Here is a 14,417-nt window from a genome sequence, read left to right on the forward strand (position 1 = left end):
TGCATATATCCCCTTAAGAAAATACGAGTGTTTCAATAGAAAATATCCAATATACGTTGGTACCACGTAGAAAACGGTGAACAAGGGACTTGCAGTCGTTAATTCTACTACCTGGTTACCAACAGTTTGATGGTTAGTGCCTACCTACTTGCTGTTCTCCATCCTGAGGATTCTCTATGATTGACCTGGACTTGGTTAGCCTTTAAAATTGAAGATAGCTTTTACTTTTATTGAAGGCGACATTAAAATAAAGCAAGCAATTACGCTCATGAGTTTGTGAGGAAACCAAGCTTCGGGGAGATCCTAACAGGAATCTGAAACCTCTCCATTCATTTGTCTTTCCTGTTAGCTGCTCTAAATTCTTAAATGTTCCCTTCCACAATCCCAATCCCATGTTGGCGGAGACATCTGGAGGTGCAGTACCAACGCATCTAGAAGTGCGCGAGGGTATATTCCATACATAACTGCTAGCTTCACTCCGTTTTGGAGGCATAAACTAATATATCATTGATATTTTGAACGGAAACCACACACTTTGTCTTAACAGCTGGACCAAGGGGCTGGACGTAAGTGCTTAGAGGATTTTCATAGGCCATGTAATTCAGGGCAGAGGGGAAGGAGGAGAAGGAGTAGCCAGCTTTATGGGGACAAATGCACAAAATTAACATCTGTTGGCTTCTGGGAATGACCTAATTTCAGGTCTGAGCTGATGCCAGGAAGCTATGGCAACATATACTGCAGGGGTCTGCAAAATCCGTCAGCACAAAGGACTCATAAATAGCAAAGGTGTGTCCTTGTGGCCAGGACTGGCACATATCAGGACCATAGTGAAAAGGCCATGTTGGCTTTTCCCACCAAATCAGGTGGTGAAGGACGTGGAGGAGATCCAGTTGATCTCCCATAAGAACAGAAAGGGGATTGGGGAGAAGGGGGAACTGTCCTAATGTCTTGCCACACCCGGGTTGGTCAGCTCATGTAAAACTATAAGGAATGTCTTTATCCCTCCTCTCAATTTTAAATATACAGGGGGTCTTTGACGTACAATAGTTCATTTAGTGACCGTTCAAAGTTACAACAGCACCGGGGGGAAAAAGTGAGTTATGGCCAGTTTTCACACTTACGACTGTTGCAGCATCCCCGTGGTCACGTGATGAAAATTCAGACTGTTGGCAACTGACTCATATTTATGATGGTTGCGGTGCCCCAAGGTCATGTGATCCCCTTTTGCGACCTTCTGAGAAGCAAAGTTGACAAGGAAGCAGGTTCACTTAACAAATGTGAAAAAAAATGGGATCATGCGATCATTGTTTTCGACTTTCCCAGGAGGCTTCCAAACAAGCAAAATCAATGGGGGAAGCCAGATTTGCTTAATGACCACATCAGAGGTGGGTTTCAGCAGGTTCTGACCAGTTCTGGAGAACCGGTAGCGGAAATTTTGAGTAGTTCGGAGAACCGGTAGTAAAAATGCTGACTAGCCCCGCCCCCAATCTATTCTCTGCCTCCCAAGTCCCAGCTGATCGGGAGGAAATGGGGATTTTGCAGTATCCTTCCCCTGCCACGCCCACCAAGCCACACCAACAGAACCAGCAGTAAAAAAAATTGAATCCCACCACTGGACCACATGATTCGCTTAACAGCCATGGTGATTCACACGGTGGCGCAGTGGTTAGAGTGCAGTACTGCAGGCTACTTCTGCTGACTGCCGGCTGCCTGAAATTTGGCAGTTCAAATCTCAGCAGGCTCAAGGTTGACTCAGCCTTCCATCCTTCCGAGGTGGGTGAAATGAGGACCCAGATTCTTGGGGGCAATAGGCTGACTCTCTAAACTGCTTAGAGAGGGCGGTAAAGCAGTATATAAGTCTAAGTGCTATTACTATTAATGACCACCCCAAAAAATACTACTGTAAAATCAAGTATGGCTCACTAACCACATAGCTTAATGCTGGAAGTTCTCGTCCTAACTGCTCGTAAGTCAAAGACTTATCTTCATGTATGTATTCTGAATCTTACATACAGCATTTTTATGGAGCCTTTTCACTATAAACTATTATCTGCAAAGTGGCAGTGGGAGTTGAAAAGGGCCCTGTGAGGTTCCCCCAGAATATTCTTCCAAGCCCAGATTCCCTTCTCTGTAAACTTGGTGGAACATTTCCAACTTACGGGTGGAAACAAAGGATTCAGAGGGGTGGTTGCCGAGGCGAGGGGCATGTGTGGGTCAGAAGTGGTGGCAGAGACACTGAGTGGGAGAGATATGTCAACCAGACAGGAGGGCTGGCGGAACTGATGGCAATTGAATGAGCCCTTGATACAAAGGGTCTATTCTCCAGCCCCCCAATTCGGGCCCTCTCAAGCTGCCAGCTCTGGCAATTCTCCCTCCCAGCTTACAAAGTGACAATATGGCCACACACACCCTCTCTCTCTCTCTTTCTCTCCTTCCTGGCTTACTTCTGGAAGATTTTCTGGGCAAAAGAGAATCAGTTTGGCGATTCAGCCACGCCTCAGTTCTACAAAGCCCAGAAGGTCACCTACGAAGGCATTTCTGGTCCAGCAGAGAAAAGACGCTATTCAACGCCAAGTCAAGGGATGGCTTTTCCGAGAATCCCTGAAACGGATGATGCATTTGAATGGATGCTTTAGATTTTTACTCTGCCTGTCCATACGGGAAGAGGTGCTCCTTGTGACTTAAGAAGATTCCCACTGGCAAGAGTCCAGTTCCCTAAACCAGGGGTCCCCAACCTTTCGGATCTCAAGGACCACTAAATTCATAATTTTAAATCCCATGGACCACTAATATGATCCGCCTAATGACCGGCTGGGTGGGCGTGGCTAGGTGGTCATGTGATTAGGTGGGGGCAGCCAACTGAATGTCATTCACATCGAGGGACACCTCGCCAATCTCTACTCACCCCTCCCCTGCCAGCCAATCCTCACCCAGGCTCCTTAGGGCCCCAACAGGAAGCAGTTGTTGGAGCTAAGCAGCCACCATAAGAAAGAGTTGGCAAAACAGCTGGCTCAGTTCAAATTGGATCTGGCCGAGAAGGAGGCTCAGCAGAAGCACCTCACTCAGGACTACGAGCATAGGCTTTCCAAGCAGAGAGAAGACCTGCAGGAGTGCAAGGCGAAGCATCGGCGCCTGGAGGCTCAGCGGGCTCAGATGGTCAGCCAGTTCCAGGCTATGATGCAGTCTCACTGGAACGAGGCCCTCCGGCTCTTCGCCACCAGCGGCGCTTCCCTCCAGCCTTTGGCCAAAGCCCCACACCAGGAAGCCGAAGCAGACCCCAAGTCAGAATTTCTGCCTCCCTCCAACCCACACAAAAAGACCCTGAAGGGGGAGACTCTCTGTAGCAACACAAACTTTCATTGCACGTATCCAGCCCAGGGGCCGTAGTTTGAGGACCCCTGATTTAGTCCAATATTTAAAAATGCAAATAATTTTTCTGCAGACCACCAAAATTTTCTCACGGACCACCAGTTGGTGACCTCTGCCCTAAACGATGTTCATAAAACACCTGGAAAAGCCACAGCTGACATTTTTTCTTGAACGAATGTCGGAAGCAACTTTATTCCGCTATTTCTCTTGGTCTCACAACCATTCAAGAAGATTGAGATCTGGTGATGAGTATCGATGTATTTATTTGTCCCCGACGTATCATCGCCTCCACACCCACTTTTTCCCTTCTTCTTTTTTGCCATTGACGGACTGCTCCCATTGTTCTTCCTTTTCTTTCTTTTTTTATAGCCACTTTTTTGCAAAATGCGGCTCAGCCTCAAACCCCCTTTTTTTTCCCCCCCGATCTTCATCATAGGAAATTTTTTCCTTAATTAGGTTGCCTGGCAGGGAATCAGTTTTGTGACTGCAGAGCCATAGCAGAGATGGAGGGAGGGAGGGAGAGAGAGAGAGAGAGATGGGCAGGAGGGATAGAGAAATATGTATACCAACCACATAAAATATCCTGGTGGACTTTTTTTTTCTTTTTTCTTTTTTTTTGCACATTCACACTTTTACGGTTGGGGAGAAAAAGTAGACGTCCTGTTTTTTTTCCAGAGCTGAGGAACAAGGGATTATCCAGAAATGGCTGAGGTGGAGAATTCACTGCCTTTGGCAGGCCACGATATCTTTCGCTCTCAATTCTAATTAATTCCCAAAGGTGAATTTCTTTCTGAACCCTCTGGGCTAACTTTTGCCTGGGTGGAGGAGCGACTCGGCCTCCCCTCGGATACCTCTCTCTAGTTCCGTGGGGTGGACAAGAGTTATGTGTGCTTTCATTCCCCCCCTTTTTTTTCCCCTGCAGTTTTGGCACAATGGACTGCAGATTTCACGCCTATTACCAGGCAGAAATTCAGCAGTTCAGTTTCGCCTCTGTGCCGCTTCAAAAGGGATTTGCTGTGAAGCATGGAAATACGAGGCAAGGGCGTCCTAGAGCCTGAGGGATGTGATGTGGGGAGGGAGGGAGAGAACCAATGTTGTGGGGGGGGAATATAAGTGTTTTGGAACGGGTTATACTTGGTTCTCAGCAGGCCTCCGTTGCAGTAACCATTGGGCCATTGCTTCTTTCTTTGCAAAAGCACCAAATGCCTTCCAGATGTTTTTGGATTTATACCCATATCAACTTCAGGCAGCCTGGCCAGTGGCAAGAGGCTCTGCCTGTTGTGGTTTAAAATAACAGCTCTTGCACTATAGCATGTTAAGAGGAGAGGGCCCATCTCGCTCTAGGTGGTTTCGCACAATGTAGTTTACCCACTTCCGTATCTGGTGGCTCCATTCACCACAAATGCTAAGCCGGATTGGTTGCAATCTTGGTTAGGCTTATTTTTTATGGCTTGCCAGGTTGCCTGAGCCCAGACATTAATTTACAAGCCAGTACACTCTTGTTGTTAGTTGCAAAGTCATGTCCGATCCATCACGACCCCATGGACAACATTCCTCCAGGCCTTCCTGTCCTCTACCATCCTCTGGAGTCCATTTAAGCTCACATGACTCCATCCAGCCACCTCATTCTCTGTCGTCCCCTTCTTCTTTTGCCCTCAATCGTCCCCAGCATTAGGTTCTTCTCCAGTGAGTCCTTCCTTCTCATTAGGTGGCCAAAGTCTTTGAGTATCATCTTCAGGATCTGGCCTTCTAAAGAGCAGTCGGGGTTGATCTCCTCTAGGACTGACCGGTTTGTTCGCCTTGCAGTCCAAGGGACTCAGGAGTCTTCTCCAGCACTCTACAAATCAGCAACAACAAAAAAAAGTTAATTAAAAAACTAAGTTTTTGTTATTAGGAATACAACCTTGGAGAACCTGGCTGCCTCTTACATCTATCTTGATATCTGCATTCCTGGTGCCTCCTGTTGATCTGGGTTCATTGATCAAAGCCATTCATCTATTTCAGATGTGTGGGGACTGCCCACCTCTTGAGTTAATCTGAGGCGCCTTTGTTTCTAATCTTAACTTGTTTTGTGGAGGCACCTGGTTCTCATGCCAAAAGAACTTGCTCAAGATAGATGATAAACAGTTTCTGCCTCTTCTCACAGTCTATTCCTGTTCTCCTGATAAGTCATTACATTCAGACACTTCTTGTGAGTCCTGCCCTCCCAAGCTGTCAACAGAACCCAGATCTGCTAACTTCTCACCAGCCTCAGAGATGTAGGCCCAAATATGGCTTTGTGCTGCGGACTGGAGGTCCTTCGTGGGATGTTCATTCCACGATTTAAAACTAAACACTTGTCAGATGTGTTCCTAATGGTTCCTAGGAGAAGGTGAAACATAACAATAATTGAAACATCAAAACCATCTCTCTTTCCTCAATTCACAAAATAGAGCAGACACACACAGCTTTGGAGAATGTGACACGCACGTACGCACACACACCCCGCCGCCCATCCCAAGTTCACATAATTACTCAGCTATTCATTCTGTGAGTGACAGGCTGTCATCATTATTTTTGAGATGGAACAGTGGAGTGTCTTTCAAAGGCTTGGAGTCACTTGAAAGACTCCACTTTTCCTTGTCCATTTCAGCTCTGAAGAGAGAAAGAAATGTACTGTGGTTAGAAAGAAAGAGCTCAATCGTCTCTCTTTCCATCCCACCCTGCTGCCTGGTCTTTTCAGCCACTGCACCCCTACTTTTCCAGAGCTCCCCGTTCAATCCCCTTCCATGGCCATGCAGCTTCCATTTGTCTTCTGCTATTTGCAGAGGCTCTTGCTGGCACAGTACTTGTGGTCTCATACATCGGAGTTGCATTAGCCAGAATTGGAAAACGGTAACTTCTCTATAGCAACCAGCAGAAGTTCCTAGAGCAAAGAGGGGCTTCCAGGGTCATAGATGGTGAACTGAACTACAGCTGTATAGGATGCTCTTGTGAGTGGTGGAATGCTCTTGAAAGTCTCCAGATGAAAACCCCAGGTAGATGCCTTCCTTTGGTTGGTCATAAGAGTGTGTCTGTAGGTGTATTTGTAAATGAGAGAAATGTAGACAATTTACCTAGGAATACTGTTGACTCACATTTTAGGAGACCTTTGACAAAATGGTCTCAAAGGAACCGTGTTTCCCGCCGCTTCTTTCTTCCCATCTGTTTGTTCCACGAAGGACATCCTTGCCTAGAGGAAACATCAAGGAAGATGGAACTGCTAATCCATCTCTTGGTTTCTGTCACTAGCTCCAAGCTTAAAGAGAACAGGTGACACCAGACAGAATCAGGAAAGATCAGAGGCCCTAGAAACCAGTGGTGGGATTCAAAAAATTTTTACTACCGGTTACTACCGGTTCTGTGGGTGTGGCTTGGTAGGCGTGGCAGGGGAAGGATACTGCAAAATCCCCATTTCCTCCCAATCAGCTGGGACTCGGGAGGCAGAGAATAGATGTGGGCGGGACCAGTCAGAGGTGGTATTTACCTGTTCTCCGAATTACTCAAAATTTCCGCTACCGGTTCTCCATAACTGGTCAGAACCTGCTGAAACCCATCTCTGTTAGAAACTCAGGAGCAGTTCTTCCTACTCGGAGTAGCCAATTGTCATCTCTATTCATTAAGGATGCACAATATGTGCTGAAACTATGCTTCTTTTTGGAGTGGTGTCACGGGAATGGGTGATTTGGCATAGAAACTAACTTTGACTTGATTCGATTTACAATGAATTAAAACCAATCAATTACATCCGTCAGTATGATTTTTTAATCATTATGGACTTCTGTTCCATTAACCACTGGAACCAGGTACCATCCAAAGCATTCTGAAAGCTACACTGCAACCCTCATGGCTACGATCAGCCACTCCCGCTCTAAAGTCTTAAGTCTAAATTGCATCAACAGTTCGGAGACACGAAGAGGTTCTTAACACCACTTGCAATAATCAGACCGGTTCTACATTTCTTGATGCTCACGATGATAGGCTTAAGAATTCATATCAGTTGCCAGCAAGGTTCACTTCAATGTTTCTCAGAAGGTTGATCAGCTGAACCTGGTCCTGCTTCTCTCTCTGGAGTATCTAAAAGCCCAAGAGAAGTGGGTTATTCTGCCTTTCTGACTGCCATCCAGGCCTTTGTCTTTAGCCGATTCTGTGTCGGCAGTCTTCTTGACCCTCTTGAAGGGATTATCCCACTATTCAGATCCTAGTGGAGTGAGTAAACTTCTCAACAATAGAACAAAAGGCCAGCCCTTATTGGATTGCAGTTAAACAGGCTTTACGTCGGAGGGATCTGTGTCACAAAACAGGCTCCCTTCAGCTCCTTGAATCTTTAACAGCTTCCTGGTGGTCAAAAGGGGCCGGGAGTAGATTCGTCAAGGGCAAACAGCTTTTCATGGGTAACTAGATTTATTTCAGCTAAGAAATTATCCTAACTTAATTCTTCTGGGTGTATTGGACTACAAATCCCATTTTCCCTAACACAAGTCAACCTAATGGGATTTGCAGACCTACAGATCCCAGGGGAAGACATCTGCGTGGGAACACTTGTTTGCCCTCAAGGTACCAAGGAACTTATATTTGAAGGATATGGATCTGTGTTGTCATTCATGAACATTTATGTAGTTGTGATTGGACGATGCTGGGTCCAATCAGCAATCAGTATGGAGAAACTATGACATTTGTTTGCGTAAGAGACCTCTTGAATGGCGGCAGCGCTCATTTTAAGAGTCTGCCTACATGAGAAGCAGCAGTTAACAGAATAAAAGCATAACAGAGTTAGAAGGGACCTTGGAGATCTTCTAGTCCAACCTCTTGGTCAAGCAGGAGACTCTATACCATTCTGGACAAATTGCTGTCCAATCTCTTCTTAAAAACCTCCAATAATGGAACATCTACAATTTACGAAGACAAGCCATTCCACTGATGAATTGTTCTCACTGTCGGGAAATTTCGCCTTAGTTCTAGGTTGGAATCTCTCTTTTTTCCATCCATTACGTCTTGTCCCTGCCGTCAGGTCCTTTGGAGAATAGGTTGTTCCCCCTCTTCTTGGTGACAACTCCTCAGATATTGGAAGACTATTATCATGTCACCCCAGTCCTTCTCTTTATTAGACTAGACCAGGGGTCTGCAACCTTAAAACACTCAAAAGAGCCATTTGGACCCGTTTCCCACAGAAAAGAAAACACCGGGAGCCACAAAACCCTTCCCGTGCCTGACTATTTCTTGAGCGGCCACAAAACTAGCATATATAGCTGAATTAAACGTTCTGTTTTCTTCTGAAACTTTTCTTTTCTTGGATTTATCCATGGTTGGTCTACCAGGGGTTGAAAAGCTCAATAAATTGTGTGCCGGCGGGTGTCGCACATTGGCGGTTGTGACGCATATTTTGAGTGACAGGGAGCCGCAGCAGAGGGGTGAAAGAGCCACATGTGGCTCCAGAGCCGCAGGTTGCTGACCCCTGGACTAGACACACCCAGTTCCTGTGTTTTAGCCCCCAGCAGCCTAATTATCTTTGCTGCTCTTCCCCATACTCTTTCTAAAGTCTCTTTTTTGTTTCTTTATAAATCTATTTCATTCTTTCATTAAAGAACAGGATTCAAAAGTACAACGCCCTCCGTAAATGAATGGAATAATAAGATCAATCTTACAGGCCTTCATGGCTTAGGCCCAGGAAATTTGTCGGACCATCTGCAACCAGCAACAGCTCCCCATCACCTGGTGCGTTCTCACAGGGAGGGCCTACTCAGGGTGCCATCGGCTAGACAGTGTCGACTGGCGACCCCTATAGGTAGAGCTTTCTCTGTGGGTGCTCCCACCCTCTGGAACCAACTTCCTCTGGGGCGCCGGTTGGCCCCTGACCTCCGCACCTTCCGACGCGACTTAAAGACATGGTTGTTCAACCTGGACTGGGGGCGTTAACATGTATTTTAATATTAATAGTTAAATATTAACTCCAACTGTCTGCAATTAGTAAGTTCGAATCTTGCCAGGCTCAAGGTTGACTCAGCCTTCCATCCTTTCTAAGGTAGGTGAAATGAGGACCCAGTTTGTGGGGGCAATAAGCTGACTTTGTAAAATATACAAAAGTATGAAGGCTATTGCTTAACGCATTGTAAGCCACCCTGAGTCTCCGGAGAAGGGCGGCATATAAATCAAATTTTTTAAAAAAATGTTTTATTGGATATTTTATTATTGTCAGCCCTGAGTCCTATGGAGATAGGGCGGCATATAAATAAAATAAAATAAATAAATAAATCTACCCATCTATTCACACGCATGTCACCATGATCCTGTTGACTGTCCGCTCCTGCCTTGATTTAAGTAGAAAGAAAAGTTCTATGATTCTAGTCCTCCGATAGTACATTGGTATGCGCACACCTGTCCGTGTCCAATTCTGGAGGTCTGCCAACTCTGAGCTACCTTTAAATGCATTTGCCAAGAGCGACGCAGAGAAGGCAGGAAAGAAAAGTAGTTTTGTAGGAGTACTGTGGAGCACAGCAGAACTTTTCTTGGCCGAAGAGCAAACTCGCAGCGCAGCAGGCTGCACCTGAGCATCTGTGTGGAGAGATAAGGCTAGGCCAGGAACCTGAGGGCAACGGTGTCTTCTTTAAAAGTAATAATAACAAGGCACGCTCTATCACCCTTTTCTTCTTCTCCACATTTTAGGCCGTTTTTTCAGCTCTCACACAAAAGAGGAAGAATGCAGCCCTTACTCTAGAGAGTAAGCCCCGTTGAATTGGTAATTCAGTAGGAATTGTTTCTGTGTAGGCAAGCTTTGAATTGCAGTGGAAAATGGCTTTGGCCACCGGAAGAGAAATTACACCGGGAATATGCAAGAAACACATTCAGATCGTTATTGGGGGTTGGTGTTGGCAAAACACAGACCCTGGTAATTGGAAGATTTTATTTATTTATTTTTTACAAAGAGTAAAAATGGAGTTTACATTTTATTACCTTACGCCTTACGCTTAGCATTTATTACTGGTTGTCCGGGCAGGATTTGTAAGTGTTGCTCTGAATTGCAAAGTGAGGGATGGGGAGCTGTTGCTGTACTTTCCTGCCCCATAGGAAAAAAGGCCCACTGTGTTGTAGCCGGACAGCGGATCTGCCAGCAGATTCAGACAGTGAGGAGGTTGGGGAGGAACGTGGGCCAGTCCTGGAGTCTGGGGAAGGCTCTGATGAGGGGTCTGTGTCGAAGGCAGAGAGGGGGCCAGGGCCGTATGCCAGTTATCAGCTGCCTTTGGAGTCAGACATCAGTGAGGCAGACGAACAGCTGGAGCCTGTTCCCAGTGTGCGCATGCGCAGAGTTGCCAGATGAAGGGAACAGCTAAATAACAAGGGTCGACTTGGGAGTAAGGCCACAGGTGGACAATGAATGGCCCCTCCCAGAGGGAATAAAAGAGGAGCGAAAGGGGAGTGGAGTTTGCAGGAGGCAATTAGTTCATTACTGCGTTCTTGCTAAGTATTGTGGCATCTGAAAGATATGGGCCTGGCCACTCTCCAAGCCTGGTAAAAGTTGGTAATTGTGAACTATCTTTAAAGACTGTGGGAGAGGAAAGACTTTGCTGGAGAGGAATTCAGTGATAAAAGGGGTTTATCGGGACGGCTTCGTGCTGCTGAGGAAGCCTAGGTCAGAACACACTGGTGGAATTCTCTTTTGACACCTTCCCTTGGACTGTAATGGAAAACCAGAGTGGCACCAGAGTGCTGAGAAGTCGATTGTGCAACGGATAATCCTCACTCACTCAGCACATCCCCTGGTCTCCTCACAGTCAAGCAAGTGTGAGATCTCCAGGACCCACTTGAGAGAAATTCCAAATGTCGTCTTGACAGATCCTGGGCAGTGGCCTATATCAGACACCACTCCCATGCCCTGGAATGCCTTTAGTTAAATTTCAAATGAAGATCATTCCTAGTCTTACTGGAGGGGAAAGAGATGGAGCTCACCTGAAATGTTTTGCATGCAAAGCAAATATCCCGTTAGCATATTGATAGGAGCATAGAAAATTGGCTCATATTGATGTCTGCCAACAACACTGCAGGTTTTCAGATAGGGCGGATTGGTCTGATTCATGTTACAAGTGGCATAAATTTTACCTTTTAAAAAAATGTACTAATTCAGAACCGCTAATCACAGAAAAACACCTTACAGGTGGAGGGGGGGAAACCTGCTTTTAGATAAAATAGCGATGTCGATCCTCCATGTATAGAAGTGGTACAGTAATGCCACTAGTAGCAGGCCCCAAAGCCAATATTGGATAAGCCTTGTGTTTTCTCCATTCCTGTAAACTTTCCAAGATAAATGGGCCACTGGCAGAAGCGAAATGCTGGTCTTGGCAGACCATCAGTCTGAATTCAGCAAATCAGTTCAAGCGTATCTCCTCTGAAGCTCCAGCCAAAAAGTCCTGATTTCTTCATTAGGATCACTAAACAGTCTTGACTCTAAATCTTTGTTTTTTGTTTTCGCAGGGTTGGCTGCCTATTTCTTTCAACAGCCGATGGATCAAGTGATTGTGTCCGGTCAATCGGTGACATTAGCATGTGTGATCATGGGCTACCGTGGCATGGTTCAGTGGACCAAGGATGGACTGGCCTTAGGAGGAGAGAGAGACTTACCCGGTAGGTCTGTCATGACCCCTATTAAGAGAGACGTGGTAGATGACTGGAGGAAGGACACCAGTGGTGGATTGCTACCGGTCCTCTCCGGTTCTTGGGAACCGGTAGTGGAAATTTTGAGTAGTTCGGAGAACCGGTAAATACCACCTCTGCCTGGCCCCGCCCCCAATCTATTCACTGCCTCCCGAGTCCCAGCTGATTGGCTAGAAGGAAAAAATCAGGGCTCACTTGACAAAGAAGAGGGAAAAAAAACCAAGACAGGTAGTTTTAAATTGAGAAGCCAAGAAGCCTCCCAACTGATCGGCTAGAACCGATCCGCTCCTTGTAAACCGCTCGGTGGTGGTAGATTGCCAATTGAGGTCAAGCTGCCTGAAAGCGGTTTCCGATGCTCTTGGTGGTGGCAGAGCGGCAAAAAACTGTTTAAACTCTTGCCGCAGGACTTCAAAGGGCCGCCCTACAGCTGATCAGTGGTAAATGGCAGTGTGGTGGTAGACCAGTGTGCTCCAAAAACAAATAGGTAGACCGGAATGCTCCAAAAACAAATGGGTAGACCGGTACAGCTCTGCAAGCAGTTAAAAGCCTGGTAGACCAGTACCTCTACTAAATCCTAAAGAATTTATTGTCACATGACCATCAAACCACGCCCACAAAATAAGCCACGCCCACAGAACCGATAGTCAAAAATTTTAGAACCCACCCCTGAAGGACACCCATAGAACCTTATTGGCAGAAATAATGGCTTACCACAAATTGCAATAGGTGTTGATCATCATTCAATCTCATCCTGAGCGACACAGAACTGAAATTTCAATAGCAATAGCAATAGCACTTAGACTTATATACCGTTTCACAGTGCTTTGCAGCCCTCTCTAAGTGGTTTACAGAGTCAGCCTATTGCCCCCAACAATCTGGGTCCTCATTTTACCCACCTCGGAAGGATGGAAGGCTGAGTCAACCTTGAGCCTGGTGGGATTTGAATTGCCAAATTGCAGGCAGCGAATAGTCAGAAGAAGTGGCTTGCAGTACAGCGCTCTAACCAGGGGTGCTAATCAGCAGGTTTTGACAGGTTCTGGAGAACCGGTAGCGGAAATTTTGAGTAGTTCGGAGAACTGGCAAATACCACCTCTGGCTGGCTCCAAAGTGGGGTGAAAATGAAGATTTTACAGTATCCTTCCCCCTGGAGTGGGGAGGGAATGGAGATTTTGCAGTATCCTTCCCCTGCCACACCCACCAAGCTACACCATGCCCACCAAGCCACACCCACAGAACCGGTAGTAAAAAAAATTGAATTCCACCACTGACTCTAACCACTGCGCCACCGAGGCTCTTCATAATTCAAACTCATCCTGAGCGACACAGAACTGAATTTTTCAATCCTGGTTTCATCCTTGTAATGGTGTGCGGGAAAGACCTTGGGAGACCAGGCAAAGAGATGCTGCCTAGAGAACAATCGGATAAGAGAGAGCATAGCCCACAGCTGTACAGTGGGCATAGCAAGAGACTCGTTAGAAGAGACCATCCCTAAGTTCTTAGGCTGCAAAAAAATAATGGTGGGAGATGTCTATTTTCAGACTTGCAAGATTCTATTAATCTAACTTTAGAATAAAGTAGAGTTAGTTTATCTGGACATGTTTCATATCTGATCTACCTGGTAAAGGCTGACATCTTATCCTATATGGCTTTCTCCACAGGTTGGTCCCGCTATTCTATCGTAGGAGATGCCTCTGCCGGTCAACACAACTTACGCATCGACTATGCTGAACTAGACGACGATGCTGTTTACGAGTGCCAAGCCACACAAGCTGCCCTGCGCTCCCAGCGAGCCAAACTTACTGTACTTAGTAAGTTCCCTTCCTGTTTTTGTTGGTGAGACGATGCCAGTGTTTCAGAATCCCAATTTGTGATCTCCTGAAAAGCTATCCCCCAACTAATATATACCAAGAGAAACTCAAACATCTAATATTGTCTGCCAGGGTCTCTTGTTGATTCTTCTGGTTCAGGGGTGTGAAACTCAACACCTGGGGGCTGGATCTGGTTCGCGGGGTGCTTAGATCTGGCCCGTGGGGCTGTCCTGGAAACAGCGAAGGACCGGCCTGCAGTGCCTCTGCCATTTTACCCACCTCAGAAGGATGGAAGGCTGAGTCAACCTTGAGCCTGGTGAGATTTGAACTGCCAAATTGCAGGCAGCAGGCAGTCAGCAGACGGAGCCTGCAGTACTGCACTCTAACCACTGCGCCACCATGGGCTCAGAATGAAACATCTGCAAGGAAAGAAACCAAGTTCAGAGAATACCAAGGACTCCACAGTTCAACCCCAAGCTACAAATATTCTCTTCTATTAGTGAATGAATTGTCCTGCGGTTAGCCAACAGTTGGTCATTCTCAAGACCTGCTTGTTTCTAAGACAAGGTTTTATTC

General features: G+C 46.3%; 1 protein-coding gene across 2 annotated transcripts in view; it reads left to right on the plus strand.

Moving 5' to 3' along the window:
• Window positions 1-14,417, plus strand: part of KIRREL2 (kirre like nephrin family adhesion molecule 2) — a 54,670-nt gene that overhangs the window by 13,868 nt on the left and 26,385 nt on the right. For both annotated transcript variants that reach the window (XM_060693990.2, XM_087876573.1), the window contains exons 2-3: window positions 11,854-12,003; window positions 13,692-13,841. In XM_060693990.2, coding sequence (XP_060549973.2) covers window positions 11,854-12,003; window positions 13,692-13,841 — 300 coding nt within the window. The remainder of the gene's footprint in view (window positions 1-11,853; window positions 12,004-13,691; window positions 13,842-14,417) is intronic.

Source organism: Pantherophis guttatus, chromosome 10 (assembly GCF_059756535.1).
Source record: "Pantherophis guttatus breed Tessera chromosome 10, ASM5975653v1, whole genome shotgun sequence".
In the NCBI taxonomy this organism is placed as follows: Eukaryota; Metazoa; Chordata; class Lepidosauria; order Squamata; family Colubridae; genus Pantherophis; species Pantherophis guttatus.